At 43.7% G+C, this 26141-nt stretch overlaps 1 protein-coding gene and 1 pseudogene across 9 annotated transcripts in view; both read left to right on the plus strand.

Moving 5' to 3' along the window:
* The window catches only part of LOC142397635 (protein NLRC3-like), a 63078-nt gene extending 37355 nt beyond the window's left edge, over positions 1 to 25723 (plus strand). For 7 of the 9 annotated variants that reach the window (XM_075481175.1, XM_075481155.1, XM_075481199.1 and 4 more), the window contains 5 exons: positions 5807 to 5980; positions 12022 to 12195; positions 19078 to 19251; positions 19395 to 19586; positions 19720 to 25723. In XM_075481175.1, coding sequence (XP_075337290.1) covers positions 5807 to 5980; positions 12022 to 12195; positions 19078 to 19251; positions 19395 to 19586; positions 19720 to 19729 — 724 coding nt within the window. In that variant the 3' untranslated portion in view covers positions 19730 to 25723. The remainder of the gene's footprint in view (positions 1 to 5806; positions 5981 to 12021; positions 12196 to 19077; positions 19252 to 19394; positions 19587 to 19719) is intronic. The other 2 variants (XM_075481207.1, XM_075481225.1) reach the window with 2 other exon arrangements.
* Positions 16700 to 19054, plus strand: LOC142398636 (uncharacterized; annotated as a pseudogene).
* Positions 25724 to 26141: the final 418 nt, after the last annotated feature.

The raw sequence follows: 26141 nt of genomic DNA on the forward strand, positions 1-26141 counted from the left end.
GTTGGTAATTTGGAGCTGTTCCGAAGATATTCACGAGGCGTCTGGCTGCTCTCTTGAGATATTCGGCCATGAAACGGTTTCCTATGGGCAAGCTTATACAGGCACAAACTATGCTGTTTATAATTTATTAATTACTGTACATTAGCACTGATAACGTGGAGGTGCGTCGCTTACTTAAAAAAATCCGGGTTACTGTAATTTTGAATTTTAGCCGAATGAATAAATAGGCAGCAGGTCTGTGGGCTGTCTGTGGTAGTAGCACGACCAGGACGTCAGTAACACCCACTTTACGACAAAAAAATCAAAATTACAATAACCCGGATTTTTTTAAGTAAGCGACGCACCTCCACGTTATCAGTGCTAGTGTACAGTAATTAATAAATTATAAACAGCATAGTTTGTGCCTGTATAAGCTTGCCCATAGGAAACCATTTCATGGCCGAATATCTCAAGAGAGCAGCCAGACGCCTCGCGAATATCTTCGGAACAGCTCCAAATGACCAACAACAAGCAGGGGTGAGTAGAACATCATGTTATAATGTGAAATCAAGGGCCCAATGTCAAAAAACCGGTCTTATCCTTTAAGTTCTTAGACATAGAAATAGACTGAATGCGGGCCTCCAGAGAGGGAGGAAGAGAAAGTGGAAAGCAGAGAAAAGAAGAGAAGCATAACAAAATACACCAAAAGGGAAGAGAGACAAAACAGTAATGATAAAAAAAAATGAAATAAAATAAAAACGCTTACAGACTGAGCACCCCCCCTCCCCCACAGCACTTACAACGACCCCATCCTCAAACGATGGAGAACCCAGTGCTAACTCCACAAGGAGTCAAATCCCTAAAACAAATGCTTACGGTTTTTAGCCTAATAGTAACAGTCAGCCCTCAGTTAGAGCTCCTGCAAACTTAGCAACATTTAACAGCAGGGCACAAAAATCTAATCCAAGTTAAACTGAGAACCACATAATATATATATTATGATGAAATAAATGAAGTAGCCTTAAAAAAAAAAAAAGAAAAGAAAAGAACAAACCTACTAAAGACAGACTGTAAGTCTGAAATAGAGAAAAAACGGCAGCAACGCCCATATGAATTGAGAAAGTAATGACTGACCATAATATTAACTGTGAAGCGTCAATACCACATCAATAACGTGTACCTTAGCTCAGTTCCTTTACTTGGTGAGTGTCTTGATAAATGCCATGGCCTCTTCGGGTGATTTAAACTCCTTCTCGGCTCCGTTGTGTGTGACCCGGAGGCGTGCCGGATAAAGCAGTCTAAAGCGTATCCCAGGTATCTCTCGGAGCTGGCGGCGGACATCATTGAAGGCGGCTCTGGCGCGAGCCGTCCTCGGAGTATGGTCGGGAAAGACAGATAAACTCATGTCCCCGATCTTGATCCGTTGCTGGGCCCTGGCTCGCCGCAAAATGTCGACACAATCCGTGTGGTAGTGTAAACGGGCAATTATGGGGCGAGGGCGCTCTCCGGGTTTCGGCTTCGGCTGGAGAGTGCGATGAGCGCGGTCCACAAGAGGCTCCTTCTCAAGTTTAAAAGCATCCTTGAGCAGAGAGGAGACAGCTGTTGCTGTAATGTTAGAAAAGCTGGAAGAGTCCTTGGGAACTCCCACTACCCGGATGTTATTGCGTCGAGATCTTGCCTCCAAATCATCGCATTTATTGTCCAGTCTTATCATTTGTGCTGATAGATGATCCACTTTAGCCTGTAGCGTAGCGATGTCATCGGTGCATGTGGAAAGTGACCCCTCCATCTCACCTACGGTGTCCTTCAGAGCCCGCATATCAGACTGGATAGTTGTAATGCTGCTAGATAGCTCTGACATCACTGCCTGCAGCTCAGACTTGATGGCTGACAAATTCTCAGTCATGGCCTCTTGAAGCGCAGTCTTGAAAATAGCCGCCATCTCGATGCGGAGTGAAGAGAGCAGCTCGTCCTTAAAGTCGGAGGTGGGGGTGCCGCCTGTGGCTCCCTCTGGTTCTGGAGAGGAGCTACTGCGAGGCGGGGATTCGACGGGAGAAGCAGGCCGCGGTGGAAATGTAGTTGGTTTGATTTTTATTTTTAGGCATTTTCACCAACCTGAAGTCGACTATAAATTAAGGGTTTAGATGTATAAAGCACGGACACCGAGAAAAGATGGAAAAAGTGTGCCTTAAATAAACATTTTAAAAGTTTTTGCAGGAGCTCAAAAAAACGCGTCCTTCTCCATTAGTTGCTACACCGGAAGTCAGTTGGCAGAGATGTTGAGGGAGGATGCTGATGCTTTAATTAACATCGGTGTCTCTTTTGATGGCACCTGGCAAAAGAGAGGGTTGACTTCCCATTATGGGATTGGTGTGTTAATAGACATTTTAACAGGACTGGTCATTGACTTTGAGGTCTTATCCTCATACTGCCATGCTTGTGTCCTAAAACAAGGTGCCAAGAATGAGGGGAAGATTACTGTGGAGGAATTTGATAGCTGGAAGGAGATGCACACTGATTGTGCAAAAAATTTCACAGGGTCTAGTAAGGCAATGGAGCAGGAGGCAGCTAAACGGATGTGGGGCAGATCAGTCAGTCGCCACCAGCTGAGGTACACAGAGATGCTCTCAGAAGGGGATAGCTCTGCTTTTAAGGAAGTGCTGTCACTGAACCCATACCCTGGGCATGAGATTGTCAAGCTGGAGTGTATAAATCATGCTAACAAGCGAATGGGCACAGCGCTCAGAAGATTTAGTGCAGACCACAAATTGGGCGGGGAGGGTTTGGGGAAACTGACTGCAAATAAATGTAAAGCACTGCAAAATTTTTACAGGGGGGCAATTTTAAACAACCAGGGGTCACTGGATACAATGAAAGCAGAGATATGGGCAGGCCTTCTCCACTGCATGTCACTGGTGTTGGTATTGGAGGGCAGAAGACAACGGTGAGACCCCCGAAAGCCACACAAGACATGCTGCAAATTATTTATCCCGCAAGGTTGGCCAGAAACTTCACCCAATCTACCACCGCATGTCAAGCGACAGCTTGCTGCAAAGAATGCAGCATGGTGGCACACAAAATGCAAATGAGAGCCTTAATTCTGTTATATGGGCCCGCTGTCCCAAAACTGTTTTTGTAGGCAAGAACCGGGTCGAGGCAGCAGCAAGCATGGCCATCTCCTCTTTTAATGAGGGTGCCTCAGCTATGCTCAATGTGATGGCAAGCTTATGGCTAGAGAGCACACTTATTACAGTGAATACCATCAAGCAGGCAGACCTGCTCAGGGTGGCCAAACGCAACAATCATTCAGTCCACAAGTGCAAAAAGAAAAAGGAAACCTGTGAGCACAGCTAAGAAAGTGAAAAGGCACCAACAAGAGATGTCAGAGGGAACTACATATAGTGCTGGATATTTACAGAAGGATTTGTTGATAAATCATTCCTGGCCTGATTTATGTAACATAATCCAAAAATATGGCGAAAATTGATGTTTTTTAGTAAGGCCCGACCGATTATCGGGCCAATATTTAGCATTTTGGGGATATCGGCATCGGCCATACTTTTCATAAATTTCCACCGATAAGTTTATATAATTTTCACAACCAATTTTGCAGCCGTTTCGTTCTGAACGCATCTTCTGCTCTCGCCACTTTGAGTTCATGAGCTTTGCCCCGCCCGTCACAGCATCTGATTTGTTTGGCACACGGAATACAACCAATCAACACGCAAGGCTGCGAACAGTTTCAAGGCGGCCGTGGCACAAGTTGGGGGCGGGGTGGCTACTGAACACTGTGAGCGGTTTCAAGGCGGCTGCGGTGCGGGTGCAAGTGGGGCCGCGGTGGTGGCAGTACTACTTGAAGCAGAGAGAACAAACTCCCTTCAAGGTAAGCATATACAAAGCCTTATCCCCTGCAATAAGTCACAAACACACCAACGTTGCAAAAGCACGGCACCACAACGTCTTTATTAGTGTATACAACTAGTGAAAATGGTCCATTTGATCTGTGTAACGACGCAAACCTTTAGCTCGCGTAAGGATAACCAGAATGACAGCGAATACTCTTCACTGAAACGGTTGTCCATAAAGCAGTCTCAGCATAGTGTACAGTAATTTTTAAACCCCCACATGGAAACGTGAACGTGTCTGTAGTGCTACACAAAAAGTGGACTGAAAGCCATGGTCAATGAAGACCAAATAAAACGTGTTTGTTCCTGAGATTAACCATTTGTTAGTGCAAGCCTGATAGCTAGTGGTGCAACGGATCAAAAAACTCACGGTTCTGATCGTTCCTCGGATCAGTCACGGATCGGATCATTTTTCGGATCAGCAAAAAAAAAAAAAAAAAGACAAATAAACATGTTTTGTCTTTTTGTTTATCAACACTTTTAAAAAATTAAATTGAAATATATAAAATCAACTTAAAGTGCACAATTAACATCTTCTTTTCAACATAATCAAAGAAAAACAACTTAAAGTGCAACATAACCATTAATCCACAACTTTTTTTCTTCTCCTGCTCATAAAGATCTGGCACAATCTTTTCGCTGAAGTGGGTGCGCGACGGGATGTCGTAACGTGGCTCGAGCACGTTCAGCATGTGTTTAAAGCCCTTGTTTTGCACAACTGAATATGGCCTCGTGTCTGCACCTATAAACACACCGATAGCGTTTGTGATTGCTTTAGCCCGGTCGGACTGTGAAGGAAGGGGCTGCTTAAATGCCGCGGTGATGAGCGGTTGTTGAGCCGCTTTCGGTTTCACTCCTGTCAGTGAAACACCGGGGTGATGTCGCTGCAAATGCAGACTTTTACCCAGAGCGTGGAAAGTGGCTCTGTCCCTGGAACTAGCAGGAAGGGTAACGGCTGTGTGAGGACTGAACATAGATAGATAGATAGATAGATGGATACTTTATTAATCCAGAGGGAAATTTAAGGATCCAGTAGCCTGAACAGACACAGAATACATGCGCACAATTTATTTATTTTTTTTCATAAATCAATCCGCGGATCATGTGTGCCGAACCGAAATAATTGATCCGAACGGATCACGGATCAATGATGATCCGTTGCACGACTACTGCTAGCTACTTGGTAGCCTGCCGGTGTGAGAGCCTATCTTGTTCCGTAACAACTGGTTACCCAGCACATTAGAACCTACGGTGATTGGTCGTAATGTCCCTCTGTGGCCTTTGCACAGAATGTAAATATACGAGGGGAAAGCTCAAAGTATAGCCTGCAGTGTTGGAGCTGATATCGCCGGAGACATAATGATGTTGCTCTGTGGCAGCTTTCAGACCCCTGGAGAAGCTAACTGGTGCTTAGAAGCTTCTTAGAGTGGATTTTTCCTGTATATGGGTGTGAACAGTCCCACCTGACAGTGGTTAGCAAAGAGGTCGTCTTTCAGCTGTAAATGTTCAATAAGCTGAACTTTTTATAAAGATTCTGGAGTCAAATAAAAGATGTAAGAATGTAAAAAGGGTTTTCTGAACAAGACGTCCTTATTCTGACTTTGGGATCAGATCAAACATGTTTTCAGTCTGAATGTGACACCACATTTCCTTCTTTGTCCGACTTTATCTGCAGATTAGAGAAAATAATGAAGAAAAGTCAGTTTAAAGGTGCTCAGGTCTGAGAGACTGAAGAGATTAATGGTGTCGTGTCAAACACAGGAAGATGAGATGAGATCAATCACAGATGTGAAGAACAGATGTTCATCAGAGGACATTACATTCACATCACCGTGTTCAGTCAGAATATGAGTTCAGTTAGTGTTTATAGTGCAGATTGTCTGATTTTAGTAGAACTGACTTTACGTTTTCTCTCATCACAGACTTGTTAGAACTAAACTCTCAGGGACTGACTGTGAAGTTGTGGCCTCTGCTTTAAAGTCCAACCCCTCCCATCTGAAACAACTGGACCTGAGTAACAACGAGCTGTCGGATCCAGCAGTGGAACATCTGTCTGCTGGCCTGGAAAGTCCAAACTGCAGACTGGAGGCTCTGAGGTCAGTTCACTGCAGCTCTTTTAGTTCTTCTGTTTTAGTTGAAATGATTTAGTGACGTGTGGAAATATTCAAACATTCAGTGTTTCCACATGTCTGAATTAATCCTCCCTTCCATCCTTTTCACCTGCCAAAGCAATTCTTTCCTCACTTTCACACACTGAAGAAGAGCTGTTCCTTAGAAAAATCAACCTGGTAAAAAACATTTTTCTTCAGTCCTAAAAGGAGAGAAAACGGAAGTAAAAGTAAACATGGAGCAGCTGAAATGTAGCTTTGACTCACCTTTCTGGTTCATCTGAGAGATCTTTGATCAGTAAAGTTTGGAAAGCTGGATGAAGATTAAACTGCAGCACAAACTGACAGATCTGATGGTTCTGCTGCTCATTTGAACAGGACAAATGTGCAGAGTTCAGTCACTTTAACTCCAATGACTCAGTCTGCTTTGGGCTTTAGCCTTCACCCAGTAGTTAGTGACAGACTGGAGGAAATGGCCAAGCGCTGACTCAGCACTTTATTTTAAACTTGAAGGATGAAAAATCACCAAAGTTGAGAGGATCACATGCTAAAAGAATCCATCAAAAAGTGCAGAAACCAGAGAGGAATCCAGAATTACACCAAAGAAGAAGAACATGCTGCACACACTCATCTCAGTACTTATTTCCCCTGCTGCTCCTTCCAAATGTTCATTCTTGCTTTACTAGTGGCAGTGTTGTGCCAGTTCACAGCTTTTCTGAACTAGTTCAAGTTCAGTTCATACATGCTCAAAGTGAACAGTTCACGTTCAAAGTTCACAATTTTAATTCTGAACTAGTTCAAAGTTCAGTTCATTTTACTTTTTTCGTGAGATATTCAAATAAATACATTTTTTCACTCTACGAGCTAGAAATCACTATACGTTCTTTGAAACTGCTCATTGTAGACATTTGCTCTGACACTGCAATTGTGGGCTTCTTACCAGGTGATGAAACTTGCAGCAGTACAGACAAGGTAGACCATTTCTATACTTAGTGCAATGAAATCTACCAGCATTTAATTAAAAAAGAATATGTAATATGAAATATGTATATATTATTAGATATATATGATATTATATATACATATGTGTGTGTATGAAATGAGCAAAACCTCTGAATGAAGGTAATGAAGGCAAAACTTAAAGGCACAAAAAACTTTATTTTTAAGGAAACTGCGTATCTTTATGGTTGATACAGTGATTTTTAACATGTAACTTTGTGTAAGATGGAACTTTATGCAACTTTAGGTAGGTAACTTCAACTTTCATACAGTATTGGTGACCTTTTCAATTCAGTGCTGGGGACATGATCTACAGGAACATGGTTACACTAGTGCAAACTTAAAACTGTACCCCACCACCTGGATACTTCTTTCTCCCCTCAGGTCAGTCCAAAGAGCAGGGTTCGTACGGTCATGAAAAACCTGGAAAAGTCATGGAATTTTAAAATGGTCATTTCCAGGCCTGAAAAAGTGCTTGAAAAAAATAAAATTGCAAAAGTTTTGGAAAAGTCATGGAAATTTGTAACATTCATATTTTCAGGTCGTTCATTTATGCTGAGTTTGAAATAATGTATATGCTTTAAAAAGAAATACTCGCAAATTATAAGCAGGCATACGCTGAATACTACTGAAAAGTTCGTTGGCCATAGCAACCATAGACGGCCAGCAATCGGATAAACCAATGAAGTGAATCAATCCTATGAAAGAATGAAAACAAGTGAATGAAACCTGCACTCACCCATTATGAAGTTAACTCTGCCAGCTCCTCCATACTGTTGCCCCTGCTCAGCCAACTCCTTGACGTCGGGTATGGTTGCTAACGTTACGGCGGCTAGCATTAGCAACGAGGCTGCTAGGCTTGCTAAATCGGTAAGCATTAGGCTACTGAAGAAAGCTAGTCTTTTTAGCTACGTTATATTATCTTTCTTCTAGGCTACAAGTTAACCTTTGTTTACGGCCACTGGCCCTAACCTGACGCCCTAGCTGTCAAATCACCGGAAGTTTTCACCGGAAGTACTGGCGCACACACAAAAGCTCTCTCCAGACATATCATTCTTTCATTCCGCCCAGATGAAATTTAATGCCACTCTTCGAAAATCGGCGAAATTTAAGACATTTTAAGACCTTAAAAAACGTATTTTTTATTTAAGACTTTTTAATACTTTTTAAGGATCCGCGGAGATCCTGTAATGGCGGTATGGACAGATCCACTTGAGGGATGGGGGCAGGGGCCGCAATCGTAACACGCACCTGCTTCTGAACTTGAATCTATAAATGTTTATTCTTTTAATCAAACTATTGTCTCACATTCATTTGTGTCATTTGAGATAATACTGTATGCTTTGGAATTCTCATTGTTAGTTTTAATACAACATTTGATCACTTTTTGATGTATACACCGAGTTTTCACCAAATGTTTGGTCATGGAAATGTTGTTTAAAGTCATGGAAAAGTCTTGGAAAAGTCATGGAAATCTTTTGGTCAAAATGTGTATGAACCCTGAAAGAGTTTTTTGTTTGCATTTAACACCAACTGTTTTTCGAAGTTGGCATCTCCCAACCGGTTTCTCCTGGGCCTAAATATCTGGCCACCAGTGCTGAACAGCCTCTCCACTGGAGCACTTGACAGGATTGCTGTGTTGTACTTCACAAACAGCTTTTTCAGCTTGGGTAGGACTGTGTACTCATTGAAGTTGTCAGCAGTTGGGGCATCCAGGTACATGTCCACCTCGGACTTGGTGACTGTTGCTGGGCTTCGACTGAATTTAAAAAAGGAGGAAGCGCTGCTTTTCCTCTCTGTTGCAGAGGTTTGCGCTTGTTCAGACTCCACCACAGACATAGATTGCACTTCTTGCTTCAACATCACTCTGTACTGCAAGCGCCGAACGTCATCCGACACCCAGTCCAACTTGAACAGTGGGAGTAGTACAGCTGCCAGTATGTTCTCTTTTTCTTCAAGCCTGTCATCCAATCTTTTGCAGATTGCCTGAATCATGGTTTGGATGAGAGGACGACATGCAGCCAGACCTGCTGTAGCTGTAGGCTTTGAGCTCTCATCCAGCAGCCCTCTCAAGTCATTTTTCAGCTGCACAATTGTAAGCACCAGGTACCCAAGGAATGTGTTTTTCTCCCCTTGAAAAATGTTTAGTGCAGCGGCTAAGGGATGCATCACACTCACAAAGTTATGGATGAAATCAATGTCCTGTGGGGAAAACCGCCGAAGGCCGAACTCATCACAGACGGTGTGCAGACGCAGCTTGTCATATTCAGGAGCTGGATCACCTGGCGCTATCAGGTCGCTGGCCTGTGGAGTCAATGTGGCTATGTGACTCAGGTGCTGCATGGAGAGGAACTTTGAGTTCCATCGTGTGTCATTTGGAGTCACAAAGCCAATCTTTAGCTTTTCCTCAACCAAATCTGAGGCTTTTGAGCTCCGTTTTACTCTGTTCCACAGAGCGCATGCTTTGGAAAACACAGGCCTCGCCAGTGTGTTGTACTGCCTGTCAGTTACATTCTTTGTGTCGGCAGCAACAAGATTTAAGGTGTGGGCCATGCACCTTCTGTGAGGGGGGAGGCAGGGATCCTCTAACGCTGAGAGGGGTGCTGGCTCAAGCCCATCATCACCATCACCATCATGCAAACTGTCAATTGCCTGGACAGAAGCCTCTTCCACTGTTTCATCAGCAGCTGTAATAGCAACACCCACTCCAAAACAGTTAAATGCCGTAACAAAATTTGAGGCATTGTCTGCCACTGTGCACACAATTTTGTTCTGAATTTTAAATTCCTTGTACACCTCTGCCAGTACTTTTGCCAGTACATCATATGTGTGTGTGACCCTCTGACACGACGGCATGCAAGTGCAGTTGATTTCCTGAGTGATGGATCATGTTTGTCAAGCCAATGAACTGTAATGCCCATGAATCTCTTGTTGACAGCTGACCAGCAATAAGCTGTTGTGCAAACAAAATCAAGCTCGGGAAGTTCCCTTTTTAATTTATTGATAACCTCCTTGAATTCTCTATTCAGTAGTCCCTGCACTTGCTTTCTTGAAGGCACGTCTGGTTGGTTGCAAACCTGTCACTAGTCTGATGAACGAGGGTTTCTCAACTTTGCTTAGAGGTTGTAAATCTTCCACAATGTAGTCGATAATCAGTTTATCTACCTGCTCCTGTGAGACCACCACGGATCTCTTGAAGGCTGCTGGCAGTGTCATTTGCGTGTGGGATTGGCAGGGGGTCTTTTTTCCCTTTCCTCCCTTATGACTCTCGAGGGCGTGCATATATGCATTCACACTGGATGGATGTTTTAACTCAATGTGCCGTTTCAAATTCGAGAAGGACGTTGTTGATGTCCTAACTTGTTTTTGCTGCGCAGGTGGACATATCTGACACAGAAAGGTAAGATTTTTGCCGTCGGGATCTTGGTTTGCGAGAATGTAAAATTGTTTTAAATGTTCATAAGGAGAATCGTTGTCTGTCTCTGTGCCATCACTTCCACTAGCCTTTTTTTTTGCTATGCCTACCCCGCTCTGCTGCAATTCATCACGGGTAACGTCGTGCGGAAGCCAGTATGTTATTCAACTATTCTCAGCCGGACACTACGTTGCCCGCAATGCATTGCGCACCCAATGTCAAAACCATTTCTGTCTGGTAGGGTTGTGCCGATGGACGATGACCCACCATCACGATGGATGGTAACCATCGTGATGCCACGCCCACTTTTTTTTTTTGTTTGTTTTTTTTCTTTAGGAATATATATAACTACTGTAATATGAATTAGAGTCAGGCATGAAAATTAAAATAGCCTATGCTACAAATATGCCTAATTGGCTTATTCTTATATAATTTATTATTATTATTATTTTTATTAGGGTATTATGTCTAGGTTACAGCTTGTCTTCGTTTTTCCCACGTCAAACATTTCATGTTATTCACGCTAACTGCTCGTAGTGCGTCGGGAAACTTGCTCATTGTCAACAGAAAAGGTGGTATGACGTTCAACTTCAGCTAAAGCATTAACTTTGCAGTGCAAAGGCTGGCAACTCGTACTGCCTGTCAAAGGTGTGTAGCATGGCCTTGAAAGTGGGCTTCTCGAACGTGTTGAACGATATCATTTCTTTGGCCAGGTAGCGAGTTACAACACCTGTCAGCTCCTGCCACCGGTCACTGTCAGTTTTATATGTAGTGCTTTTCGCAAACATCACAGATATGGTCGGTTGCGTTTTTTTGGCAAGCCCTGAGCGCACGGACACGTTGATCGTTGCATATTCTTCAGGATGGTGAACACGCAGGTGATCGCGTAGATTTGTTGTCTGTCCATCTTTGGCACGGACCACAGATGCGCAAATCTTACAGACACATTTATTTAAATCTTATGGCAGCCCACGCTCATCTGGTTCAATACCAAAGAAATTCCAAATAGGCGAAGTGGTGCCCTTCTTTCCAACCAACTCCTGCGTCATGGTAGGTTGCCAGCTGTTGAAATTAAATGAGCCTCTCTAACAGAATAAAACGGATGCTTTTAACCGTTAAAATTCAGGAATGGAACGGCAGCTTTTTATAACGCGCAGTGCGCCAAAGCGCATTAGTAAAACAAAATATATAGTTTTAAATGTATTACCATTAAATTGCCGTTGTTAGTGGATTATTATTATATATTTTATGATGGCCTAAATATGTATTTATTGTTACAATTAAGTAGGTTAAATAAGTAGGCTATCTATGGGATAGTGACATTCTGGCACGGTCCATTCAAACGCGGAAGGATGTTTTTTTCCCCCCTTACAGCTAAAGCCTGGTGAGTCTGTGTAGAATCATCACCATGTAGCTTATATACTACCGTTTTATTATTATTATTTGATCATTAATAAGTTGTAGCCAAGCCAATAATTGAATAATTTCCAAAGATGAGCACTAGTGGCAGAGCCGGATCCAAATATGATATTTGGAAAGGCACATATAGCTGATTAAAATCAGTTTCAGCCTGCATCCTGTTGGCTTCAGCTCACATGTTTTATTCTTTATTCAGATTGAGCGGCTGCGGTTTGTCAGAGATCAGCTGTGCTTCTCTGGTCTCTGCTCTGAAGTCCAACCCCTCCCATCTGACACAACTGGACCTGAGCTGCAACATCATCGGAGACTCTGCAGCGAAGGAGCTGTGCAGCTTTCTGCAGAGTCCACACTGTGGACTGAAGACTCTGAGGTCAGACACCATGTTTTAGTTGTTTGTTCAGATTAATATGATGTGAAAGTTGTGCTGGTCTTCATGGTAAAGTCTGTTTTCTTCTTCAGGGGTTTAGTTGATGAAATAATGATTTATTCAATAATAAGAAAACACGGTGAATCTGTCAGACAGAAACAAATCTAGAATCACTGGCTGATGCCTCCAGAGGTCCAGAGTTGGTGAATATTTCTGACTGAAACAATAACAACAGTTTGGAGCAGCCCATTAATCAGCTGATACTAACCACATGGATTAAAGTTCTCCGTCGCTGTGACGGATTTTCCGACAACTGAACTCAACTGGAAGATCGTCCTGCTTGAGAAAGGGGAGGGTGGGTTGTGACGGGTGTTTGGTGTATGGATTTTATTATAATACTGATGTGATGTAACAGATTAAATTAACAGCAGTATTTGTTTTGATTCCTTTATGTTTGAGCCGCGCCCTCCCCTGATAAGGAAGGTGCGGCAAAAAAAAGAAAAAGGAACACGAGTTGTCAACGGCGGGAGCGGGGCGTGGGGGCTGGGGCTACAACTGCGTGGAAAAATGACTTGCAGTAATTATTAGTCCTAGCTAGCTATAATTTACAAATACACGCCTTAAAATAGTATTTCGTTAGAGCAATATAGAAGGAATGCTGGACCGGTACCTGAGGCCTTTACATGTTGGAAACCCCCATTAGAAAAGGCGTTTGTCAAGTCTGTGAACTGATGTCCACATAAGGTTACTCCTGGTCACATGTTTAATTCGCTGAAAATCATCAGCGTTCAATGACCCAAACGGTCCAAATTATATAGTTTCAGCGTGGACAAGACAAGCAAGTCTGGAGCATGTAGAATTATCTAGGCTATTTAGTTATTTGAAATTATTTTTGTCAGACTAACAGGGATGCTCAAGCCTTTACCTTATGGACAATCAAAATGACGTTTTGAAAAGTGTACGGGCGCAATGATGTTCCGACATGATTCTTTGTAGCCTAAACCAAAGCCGAGTAGGCTCCATCAGTTAACACGTCTGGCATATTAACATATCAGCATGCCAACAATAGGTTGGTTGATAATATAGCCTACCACAGGGTATGCTACAGTGTGAAATGGCCCTTAGGCTATGTCGTTCTGCAGTGCATTTGATTAAGGAATGCGAATGCGACAACAGGTTCACGCAATGTTTTGGGGAAACATGCGCTAATGTCTTAATGAAATGTTGACGTTACAGCTCAATTAAAAACCACTTGGTATTCAGTAGAATTCTATTCTATAGAATTCTAGCATTTTTGCACTGCGCCAACTACAGGAGTTACAGTTCATCATAAACTAACCTACTTAGCCTTTTCACAAAGCTAACACTCTGTGGAATGCCATTAAATAGCCAGAATAGTTATCTAATGTGCTGCCACAAGAATGCATAGACTAAAACTTTCCCCCCCTTCCAGGCGGTTAAAATGAATGCGTGTGTAATCCACTGTGAAAGTTTTTATCCCTTGGAAACAAAACTGAACACTTGCATTAGGTCTTAGGAAGGTATGTGTAAAATTGGGCTAGGACAGCATAAAGGACACACTTTCACATGTTATAGAATCATACAGTCTGCTGTGGCATCTGATCAAGTATCTCCATTATCCCTCCATTCCTTGCATAGAACCAATGTACGTTCTGTATTGAGGGCAGAGGTATGGCTACATTGGTTTCCGAAGGGGTACAAGGGGGGGAACTCAATCTGATGTTTAATCGCTAAAAATTTCAGTCAGACGACTTTTTTTTGCTTTAATCCCTGTACTAACCAACTCCCCTCCAACGCTGTTGGAAATGAACAATCTTTGACTTGGTTAGAAAACAGCTTTCATCACAGCAGCAGCTCTCTTCAGTCAGATTCATTCATGATGACAAAATCCAGCCAAAAAGCTGAAAGGAAATCGCTTTCAGTTGAGCTTTATTTCATGAATTCTATCAATAATTCCCTCTGTTACACAATGCCACGGCCAACTTAAAGGGAGACTTTGTAATTTCTTCCCCCATCTAGTGGTGCAATTTTATTTTGCAAAGTCGAATGAATTTGCTCTCTAGCGCCTCACGTTTTCAAATGTGCGTTGCAACTTCTTGAACTACGGCAGGCGGTATGGGTCAAGATTCAAGAAGCTATAGCTTCAGACTCAAGGTCCATACAAACAAAAAGACATCAAGACACACAGTACAAAGGATTACATAACACACATACAATAACACTATAAATACAGATGACAGATAACATGTCAGATAACATTAGTTGACATAGCCTTTGGTGTGCAAATCATATTCCGGGAGTTTCCGGAAGTGACGTTGCCGGAAGTGACGCAGCGGTAGCGTTAGCAGGAGTGTGTAGTTGCTATCTGGAAAGTGTTCTTTTAAATAAACTCCCGGTAAACGGACAAACTTTCTAATGCCTCGTTTTGTGAGTTAAGAGACTATGTGTACTACGGCAGAAGTTTGGTAACAATCAATGCATTATTAGTGGGATAATTTACGAGATAAAATCTATTTACCATTAGCGCCAGTAATAAGCCATTCGGCGGACGTGACGTCAAAATGACGTAATTTCCGCTTCCAGGCCTGGTGTTGGGGAAAACGCAATTCGAAGTGCTTTATGTCCCTCTCGGCACTTTGTCATTTTTCATAGACCGGAAGGACATGGCAGCCTCCATAGAGCTTGCCCGCTCTATGTAGATACAGACAAGTTATTCTTCACTCAGGAGGATAATTGAGATTTTTGACAGAGATAATTTTACACTAATGAGGACTAATTTATGAAAGAACATGTTGATTTGAGCTAATAAATTACTTAATTTATTACATAGTGTCCCTTTAAGGTGATGCTGACATTTAGTGACTGTGAGGAAAATACAAAGAAGAGGTTATCAGAAGAAAAATAACACGATTGCACGATGGATGAGAGAACAGCTGTTAGCTAAGTTGTTGCTAGGTAACGGCAGATGGAAGGAAGCTGTAAGTGTGCGTGAGCAGCTTTCCATCAGGTGAGAAATGTGTGAAAACATGCAGCAGAGTCAGTGTTTGATAACTGTGCAGCCAAAGAGAAGCTGAACAGGTGAACACCTGTGCAGGTGAGCCCAACACAGACACAAAGGATGATCACTGAGCTCCCATGAAGGAGGGAGGCAGGGACTGCTCAGCTCCACCTTCCCCTTGGCTGTCGGACTCAGTGCGTACTGAGAGGCGGAGCTTGAGGGCGGCTGAGCGCAAATGGGGGAAAAGTAAACTCCCTGAGGGCCTTATTGCCTTCCAGTCTTTGCTTTCCACTTTCTCCTCCTCTCTCTCTGCTGCTAAAACTGCCTTTTTCTGTAACAAAATTCAAACTTCTGCTTCCAACCCCAAAAAACTCTTTCAAACTTTCTCGTCCCTCCTCCCTGACGATTTTGCCGACATCTTTGACAAGAAGGTTAACGATATCCGATCTTCCTTCTCTCACCCCCCAGCTGTCCACACCACCCACACTTGTCGCTCTCCCACTCCTCCCTCTACCACCTTCTCCCTCACCTCCCTCTCTGTCCCACTTCTCTCCCCTCTCTGCAAATTAGGTCCTTCACCTTGTAACATCCAGCCGCCCCACCACATGTTCCCTTGACCCAGTCCCTTCGCCTCTCCTTCATTCTGCTGCCCCTGATCTTCTTCCTTACCTGACCCACCTCATTAACACATCTTTGACATCAGGCTCTTTTCCTTCTGCTTTCAAGACTGCCAGAGTCACTCCTCTTCTAAAGAAACCAGCTCTTGACCCTTCAGAGATCAAGAATTACAGACCGGTATCCCTTCTTCCCTTCCTGTCCAAAACTCTTGAACGTGCTGTCTTTAAACAACTGTCCTCTTACCTCCACCAGAACAACCTCTTGGATCCCCACCAGTCCGGGTTCAAGGTGGGCCCCTCACCTGAGACGGCCCTCCTAGCAGTAACTGAGTCACTCCAAACTGCTCGAGCTAACTCTCTCTCCTCTGTCCTGATTCTCCTGGACCTGTCTGCAGCATTTGACACAGTGAACCACCACATCCTTCTCTCTACCCTGGAGGGAATGGGTGTTTCTGGCTCTGCACTGTCCATGTTCTCATCCTACCTGACAGATCGCTCCTACCAGGTAACACTGAGAGGGTCTGTGTCGAAGCCACGTAGGCTCACCACTGGGGTTCCCCAAGGTTCGGTCTTGGGTCCTCTTCTTTTCTCCCTCTACACCAGTGTTTCCCAACCCTGGTCCTCAAGGCACACTGCCCTGCATGTTTTCCATGTTTCCCTGCTCCAGCACACCTGATTAAAATAATTGGGTCAGGTCTTAAAGCTCTCCAGAAGGCTGAGGACGACCCATTCATTTGGGAAACACTGCTCTACACATCATCTCTTGGTTCCATCATCCACTCCCATAACTTTTCCTGCAACTGCTATGCAGATGACACCCAGCGGATTCTGTCTTTTCCCCCTTCTGACACCCAAGTGGAGGCATTGCTGCATGCCTGGCAGACATCTCGGGGTGGATGTCGATGCACCACCTTATAAGCTCAACCTGGACAAGACTGAGCTGGTGTTTCTCCCGGGGGAGACCTGGCCATCACCATGGATGACTCCGTGGTGACGTCAACCCGGACCACGAGGAATCTGGGTGTGACCCTGGACGACGAACTGTCGTTCTCGCCAAACATCGCATCAGTGACCTGTTCCTGCCGATTCCTCATCTCCAACATCCGGAGGATTCACCCCTTCCTCACCGACAAGGCGGCGCAGGTGCTCATCCAGGCTCTTGTCATCTCCCGCCTGGACTACTGCAACTCGCTCCTTGCTGGCCCCCAGGCTTCTGCCATCAGACCTCTGGATCTGGTTCAGAAAGCTGCAGCTCGTCTGGTGTTCGACCTCCCCAAGTTCTCCCACACCACTCCCCTTCTCCGCTCTCTACACTGGCTCCCTGTAGCTGCAGCATCCAGTTTCAGACTCTGGTGCTGGCCTACAGGGCAGTGGAAGGAACAGCTCCTTCATACCTCCAGGCTATGGTCAAGCCCTACACCCCGGCCCGACCACTTCGCTCTGCGGCCACCAGGCGCCTGGCTGCCCCGTCACTCAGGGGTCCCTGCGTACGATCGACACGGTCACGGCTTTTCTCTGTTCTGGCACCCCGATGGTGGAACGATCTCCCGACTGATGTAAGGACAGCTGAGTCGCTGCCCATCTTTCGCCACAGGCTGAAAACCCACCTCTTCAGGAAACACTACCCTGATCCGCCCTCTTAGGACATCACCTGTTTCGTCCCAGCTCCTTACGCACTTATTTGTTTCCTAAATTGTCTTTGTTTTCTAAATTGTCTTCCCATCTGTCTAGGTACCTAACTTACCACACTTACTCTAGCACTAGTTATGCTCTTAGCTGTTTGGTTTTGGAAGGAAATGCACTTCTGATTTCTTGTGACCTGAAGTTCTTTTGCCTACCGATGTGGAACACACTTATTGTAAGTCGCTTTGGATAAAAGCGTCTGCAAAATGCCCGTAATGTAATGTAATCACTGCAGATACATGCTGTTCTGTTCCCCTGCTGACTGTATGGGAGCTGTTCCCACCTGTTTCATTCAGTAAGAGCTCAGAGAACTGTGAGCAGCATGTGAGTGAATGCAGGCTGAGAAACGGCAGATAAGAAACATCATCACTTTCTTTGAGGAACAAAAAATGAGATTCAAAGTCGAACAAAGTGCAGCAGAAGTTTATTTCACTTTGAATGTAAGTTTCATTCTTTTTTCATAGGTTTTATTTCCACTTTAGTCCCATTTTTCCATATTTGAGATGTTTTCTGTTTTCAGATTCACAAACTTTCTGTCAGATTCTGAAGTTTTTTCCACCTTCTGATGCGTTTTTTTCACTTTCAAACTTTTGCTGCTGACCTGCTTTGAGAGCCAGGACGTCAGCTGACAGGGGTGTTAAATCCTGACTGACAGAACAGCAGAAGAGGCCCCCCATCATGCTGCCTTCAGGGACTGTGGGAACTGCAATCCTTTCTTAGACACCTCCTACACTCTATAGCCCCTTTCACACTGAGGAAGAACCCGCGTTTAATTCGCGAATTTAGCGTGTCCGCCGTTGTGTTCACACTGACGATCCGGGCTGGCGTGTCAACTCGACTCGCCATTCGACCCGCGTCAGACCCTAGTCTTTTTGCCGAGCCGAATTTGATGTGAAAGCAATTGACGCGGGATGGACGTGGGCGTGGCGTGACGTGAGGAGTTTAAAAGACAGAATGGGCACACTCTTCTTGCAGACACATGTGTGTTCAGAGCCATGACAGCTAAATGTCTTCGTCGATTGCGTCGACGCTGTTCGTGTTCTTCTGCTTCAAATTGTCGATGGATTTCCTCAACTTGGAGATTATAGTGCTCTTGTATTCTCTGCATATGTTCTTCGGTGGCATCCCACGTTGTAACCATCCACACCCCGTAAAATAACATCTCCATGAACTGCATATACAATTGCAAAAACATGGCTTGTGCCTACGTCATTGTACACGCCCAGCATTTTATGTGTTTCGTGTGACACTCTGCCACTAGGCAACGCCCCCTGAACTCGGCTTCAGGCGACACGGGTCACCTAATACGCCAAGCTTTCACATTGCTCGACGCGGTTCGAAGGTGCAATTTGGACCCGCGAAGGTAGCGGATCTCAGTGTGAAAGGGGCTACTATTTCCACGAGTGCTGGTGAAAATAACCTGCAGCACTGGCACACTTTGTTAATGTCAGCTGTTTCTGTCAGCACTCAGCACAGATCAGTTGCTCATCGTCCATGATGGACAGCAGCTTGTTTAGAGTCATTTTCTCTGTTGGCTTCAGCTCACATGTTTTATTCTTTATTCAGATTGAGGTGGTGCAGTTTGTCAGAGATCAGCTGTGCTTCTCTGGTCTCTGCTCTGAAGTCCAACCCCTCCCATCTGACAGAACTGGACCTGAGCGGGAACATCATCGGTGATTCTGCAGCGAAGGAGATGTGCAGCTTTCTGCAGAGTCCACACTGTGGACTGAAGACTCTGAGGTCAGACACCATGTTTTAGTTGTTTATTCAGATTAATATGATGTGAAAGTTGTGCTGGTCTTCATGGTAAAGTCTGTTTTCTTCTTCAGGGGTTTAGTTGATGAAATGATGATTTAATAAATAATATTTTATTCTTTATTCAGATTGGAGAACTGCAGTTTGTCAGAGATCAGCTGTGCTTCTCTGGGCTCTGCTCTGAAGTCCAACCCCTCCCATCTGACACAACTGGACCTGAGCAGGAACAAGCTGAATGAATCAGCAGTGAAGGAGCTGTCTGATCTTGTGAAGAGTCCACACAACAAACTGCAGACTCTGAGGTCAGTAGAGGGTCGGAGGTCAGTGCAGCTCTCAGCAGTATTTTATTAGACTTTATTATTTATTCTATTTATTAAAGCTGATGGCAGCTGAGGAAGAGACGCTGTGGAAACACTCGTTTATCTCCTCTCTTCTTTCTTCTTCTCTCTACAGATGGAAGTGATGAACAGGACGATGTGAGCTGAGAGGATGATCTGTGTCCTGATGATCCACAGAAGATGAAGCAGCAGCAGCTTGTGTGCAGAGAGACTCTGACTGGACCCTGATGATGATGATGATGATGATGATGATGATGATGATGAGTTTGTGTTTGTATTCTGTGTTTTTCTTCCTTTGGAATAACGATGTTAAAGTTGGGTTAGAAACGATCAGTAATGGAAACGATCCTTAAACCTTTAGTTACATCTGAACTGAAAGAAAAGCCACAGTCTAAAGTTTGACACCTGTTTTATTCTCTTGGCCTTTAAAAACTGACTTTTTGGGGGTTCCGGTTGGCGAGCGGAATGGAGTAGTGGTGTTTTTTTGGGCTCCTGCCACACAACTTATATTTGACCATCTATTCGCTCAAATTTACTGAAATTAGTGCCTACGATCTTCTGAATGTGTTTTACGCACACTACCAACCAGAATGACTTCTAGAACTGCATCAAACAAACAGGACAAGAAAAAAAAAAATGTTTCTGCTGCTGGCCACGCTGTCGACAACGCTACATTGGCTAGCATGCTAGACAACCTCAAAGCGGACCTGCTAACTAATCCTGACTCTCTTTCAGCAAGATGTGAAAACAAGCTTGGTGCCATTGAAGCAAAGTTAGGCGGAATCCAGACTACCGTGAACAATCATGATCAACGAATTTCCGATGTGGAATCTGGGCTGAACGATTTACAACGTCTGGAAGCGCAGGTGATTGCTCTGGCTGAAGACAACGCTAAGCTGAAAGCTAAGGTTCTGGACCTGGAGGGGAGAAGCAGGCGGTGCAATCTTCGCCTCATAGGACTGCCTGAATCAATCGAAGGTACGAGACCAACAGTGTTTTTTTCTAACCTCTTGGTTGAGGTGCTGGGGAAAGATGTGCTACCTTGCCCTCCAGAACTTGAGAGAGCCCACCGTGCGCTTAGAGACAAACCAGCCGAAGGAGAAAAGCCCAGGGCCGTGATCATTTGTTTTCACAAGTTTCAAACGAAGGAGGCAGTGACTCGCGCAGCCCGGCGACGGCGAGGCGAGCTGAAGTACAATGATGCGCCGATATATATTTACGAAGACTACAGCCCCGAAGTCCTGGAACAGCGCGCGGAATACAAAGACGTAATGCAACAACTCTACACTCTCCACCTCAAGCCCTCACTGCAGTATCCTGCGCGACTGTTTATCAGATCGGAAGATGGCAAGAGACGGCACTTGAAATCAGTGAGAGCAGCTGAGCAGTTTCTGGCCACCTACGAGCCTGCTCCAAGAACGGAGGAGGACTGATTCAAGTCAAGGCTCAGCTGAGGTGACCAATTGCTACTATTTCCTTTTTCTGCGAGAAGGGCGAGTCTAATGTAGAGTTGGAATAACGCTGACTTGAGTTTAAAAAATGCGGGTACATAGGGACTGCGATCACTTTGATGGTAGGCTATGCTTCTTTTAAGTTTCACTTTCATTATGTCACCGAGTGGTGTATGGACATAAGCCTGGACTGCCTGTTCATTTTCTATGAATGAGAACCGTAGTCACCTTTGTAGGCCTTCCGTTACCGTTATTGTTGGCTGTGCTTAATTGCCTACTGAAGCCTGATAATGTGTCGGCTAAACGTGCCTGAAACGGCGTGGAAAGTTTAACCCATTCTGTTCTGTGTTTTTTTGGAGTTAGGCTACTGTTACTGTCTAGTCTATATTCAATCATTTTAGTGTCATGCGATGTAGATTGGTTGAATTTACTTTTCTATAACCTTTTTTATTATGATTGTGTGGTGGGGGAGAGAGAGTGGAGTAGAGCCCCCGGATAATTTTGCTAAGTGAAGATGACACTTTTGTGCAGGGACTGTGGGTATAAGGGGTTACTGGGAGTGGGTTGTATTGGAGACGGGTGGGGTCAGGGCTTTTTTTTTTTTTTTTTTATCTTTTCTTCCCCTCCTCCTTTCTTTTTCCTTTCCTTTTTCATTTCTCAGACACTGTGCTCCTGCATGTGCTTACTTTCCATGCACTTTAATATCATGGTATATTATGCATACTTCACACAGAATTTACTGCTTGCATGGATGATAAAAAGTCAGTGAATAATATTCGGTTCATGTCATGGAACATCAAAGGGGCAAACCAAGCAAAGAAAATAAATAAGATCATGTCTCATATTCAGGGGTTGAGAGGCGATGTGGTGTTTTTGCAGGAGACACACCTGCGTACAGAGGAAATTTTGCGCATTAAAAGGGGCCGGTTTAACCAACTATATCATTCCAAGTTCAGTGATAGGGCCAGGGGGGCTGCAATCTTGATTCAAAGCCACATTCCCTTTGAGCTAGAAAAACTTGTAGCTGATTCATCTGGCAGGTTTGTTATAGTGTCAGGGCTGCTGTGTAACACCCCAGTCATCTTGGCCAGTGTTTATGCACCAAACTGGGATGATGATAAGTTCATATCCAAGATTTTTTACATCCATGCCCAATATTGAAACTTACCATGTAATCATAGGGGGGGTTTCAATTTTGTTCAGCATCCTAATTTAGACAGATCTTCAACCAGACCGTACTCCCTTACTAAGTCAGCCAAACTACTTTCATCCACTGCATCACAGTTGGGTTTTTCAGATCCATGGAGGTTTAAATTTCCAGACAAAAAATCGTTTTCATTTTTTTCGCCTGTCCACCATTCTTATTCTAGATTAGACTTCTTTCTCTTAGACAACAGATTGCTTTCTAATATATGCTCATGTGATTACCATAGTATTATCATTTCAGATCACGCTCCCACTTCTCTAGACATACATTTTCCTACTTATAGGCGCCCTCTGACACGATGGAGATTTAGCTCAAGTCTACTAGCTAATGACCTCTTTGTTGAGCATGCAACAACCACCTCTCAAGTATTTTTTTCAATAAATGACACTCCAGACGTGTCAAGGGGTACTTTATGGGAAACCTACAAGGCATATCTGAGAGGCTATGTAATTTCTTATACAGCTTACCTTAAAAAAACAAATGTGAAAAGACAGACAGAGTTAGCACAAATGATCCTTGAAGTTGATGATAATTATTCTAGAAATCCAGATCCTGCACTCTACAAAAGACGGTTACAACTTCATTCTGAACTAGTTCTTTTAACCACCAACGAAGCAGAACTGCAACTGCTTAGATCCCAACAAAAATTCTTTGAGTCAGGAGTCAAAGCTGGCAAACTCCTTGCCCAGCAATCCAGAGCTGCTGCTGCCTCTAGGCTAATCCCAACCATAAAATCACCATCTGGTATTACCTTTACTGACCCAAAAAGTATAAATGAAACATTTGCCAAATTTTATTCTGATCTATATGCATCTGACCACCCTCAGTTAAATACACCCAATACACTCAATAATATTGTTTTCCCCATGATAGCAGAGGAGTGGGTAGAAAAGTTGGCCAGCCCAACATCTCCATCTGAGGTTGCAAGTGCTATCAGAGCTTTACAAAGTGGCAAGTCACCGGGTCCAGATGGTTTCACAGTAGAATTTTACAAGGAATTTTCCCCACTTCTTTCCAAAATCTTAAGTGATGTATATAATGAAGCACTGTCTGCTGGCCGACTACCCCCAACTTTGAATAATGCTACTATTTCTCTTCTGTTAAAAAAGGACAAGGACCCACTACTTTGTAGTAGCTTCAGACCCATATCGCTCTTAAATGTTGATTACAAGATTCTGGCTAAACTTTTGTCCCTTCGCCTCCAACAGATTTTACCAAGTATTATTTCACCAGACCAAACAGGCTTTATGTTGGGTAGACACTCATTTCACAATACTAGAAGGCTTTTCAATATACTCAACACTCCCAGCTCCAGCGTCCCAGAGGTCGTGGTGTCGCTGGACGCTGAAAAAGCATTTGACAGGGTTGAATGGGACTTCCTGTTTGAGGTAATGGATAGATTTGGGTTGGCTTCATTTCATGGGTCAAATTGCTATATTCATCCCCAGTTGCATGTGTACAAACAAATAATACCTTCTCATCTCCTTTTCAACTCCAACGTGGGACAAGACAAGGTTGTCCACTATCCCCCTTATTGTTTGCTATAGCTATTGAGCCGTTAGCGATCTGGTTGAGATCTGCACCAGGATTTCATGGTACTTTTCGTAACAACACTGAACATAAACTATCTTTATATGCCGATGACTTGCTCCTTTATGTGTCCAACCCATCCACATCACTCCCAGTTACCTTAGACATCTTAAAAAAATTTGGCCAACTGTCTGGCTACAAACTCAATTTTGGGAAAAGCGAAATATTTGCATTGAACGAGTTGGTTGGGACTCTCCCAGACAGCATAGCTCCTTCTTATCTAGGTATAATCATAACCAAGACTCTGACTGACACTTTCAATAAAAACTTTGTCCCCTTGCTTGCTAAGGTCGAGGATGACTTTGCCAGGTGGTCCACTCTACCTTTGTCGTTGGCTGGCAGGGTGAACCTTATTAAGATGGCCATATTGCTAAAGTTTCTCTACCTCTTTCAACATATCCCTGTACTCACTTCAAAAAAGTTTTTTGACAAATTGGACAAATCAATGTCTAAGTTTCTCCGGGCTAATAAACCTGTGCGTATGCGAAAAAAAATATTGCAACTGCCTAAAAGAGTAGGGGGTCTTGCTCTCCCCAATTTTTTACACTATTACTGGGCAGCCAATATTCATAAACTGCTATGTTGGACCGATAAATCCATGACCAACCAGTCCGCTTGGGTAGACATTGAAATGTCTTCATCTCAGTCCTCATTGAGGGCGTGGCTTTGTTCTCCTTCATTTTGTCAACGGCGAATGCAAGTAAAAACCCAGTAGTCAAACAGTCCCTCAAAATCTGGTTGCAATTCAGAAGGCATTTTGGCCTGAGAGACTGCTCAATCTATGCACCAATATTAGATAACCATAATTTCAAACCATCTATTACGGACTCTGCCTTTAAATTGTGGTTTGAGAGGGGCATTGTCACAATTAAGGATCTTTATGGTGGTGGCACTTTCATGTCCTTTACTGGCTTATCGACCAAATTTAAGCTTCCTCCCTCCCACCTCTTTAGGTTTTTTCAAATTAGGAACTTTGTGCAGAAAAAATACCCTGACTTTCCGAATATCCCTGCACTAACCTTGGTAGGTAAACTTTTCTTGTTGGACCCTAATCAGAGAGGGAATATTTCACATATTTTTAGGGCATTAGACTCCACTACCGCTGTCTTCCCCCAAAATACAAAAAACCTATGGGAACAAGATCTGGGCCTGACCCTTGAGGAGGACCAGTGGGCTAATATTCTACAATTGGTACACAGCTCCTCTATCTGTGCACGACATGGTCTAATCCAATGCAAATTAATACACAGGATCTATTATACAAATCATAGATTGTCAAAATTCTACCCAAATGTTGCAGACACCTGTAATCGATGTAACCAGTCTCCTGCTGACCTCATGCACATGTTTTGGTCATGCCCTAAGTTGAAACATTTTTGGTCTGAAATATTTGGTACCCTCCACAGAGCCTATGATGTTGGGGAGGATCCCCGTCCTCTCCCAGCTCTTTTTGGTATTCTTCAAACTAAATCCTTTGCAAGCAAAGCCCAACACTGCATGGCTTTCTGTTCTTTACTGGCAAGGCGTTTAATTTTGCTTGACTGGAAACATACTGCACCCCCCTCTTACAGTCGATGGGTCAAGGAAGTTCTTTTCAACTTGAAGTTGGAGAGGCTTAGATTTTCCCTTAATGGTTCATTGAGTAAATTCAACAGGACTTGGGACCCCCTGCTGTCCATCATAGACACTCTAGACATTGAACCAGAAGAGACGCAGGTCTGAGTTGTTGTTTGGTTATTTATTTACTTTTTTTTGTCCCCCTTTTATTTTCTTTTTCTCTTCCCTTTCTCTTCCTGTCCACCTGTTTGTGGTTTTAAATTACTTTCATTCATGTACTGTGCTTAGAACATGGCGTTGTTGGGGATGTTGTGTGGGAGGGGCGGGTGGGTGTTTTTTCTGAAAATTGTATAACAAAAACAAATGAGCATTTTTTTATGTTTGGGGTCCACCCAATCCTTTCTATGTCTTTGTATTGTTGCTCAATAAAGAAATTGATAAAAAAAAAACTGACTTTTAATCTTTCATCTTCCATCAGTGGAAATGAGAAGCTGTCAGTGTGATTCAGTCAGAGACGAGCAGCTTTAGAGACGATTGAGCTGATGGAAATGTGGGAACCTGAAAGCAACATTTGATTATTATTGTTATTACTGCCTCCCAAACAGTTGGGAAAGATGGAGAAAATAGTGATGTGGCCACACTTTTCTGTCCCGGCAGTCAGGAGGATGTGCCAGCTACTTGTGTGCCGTGTGAAAAGCTGGAGGGGTCGTAACAAAGAAGAGGAACAGACTG

The sequence above is a fragment of the Odontesthes bonariensis genome, chromosome 2, assembly GCF_027942865.1.
Source record: "Odontesthes bonariensis isolate fOdoBon6 chromosome 2, fOdoBon6.hap1, whole genome shotgun sequence".
Taxonomy (NCBI): domain Eukaryota; kingdom Metazoa; phylum Chordata; class Actinopteri; order Atheriniformes; family Atherinopsidae; genus Odontesthes; species Odontesthes bonariensis.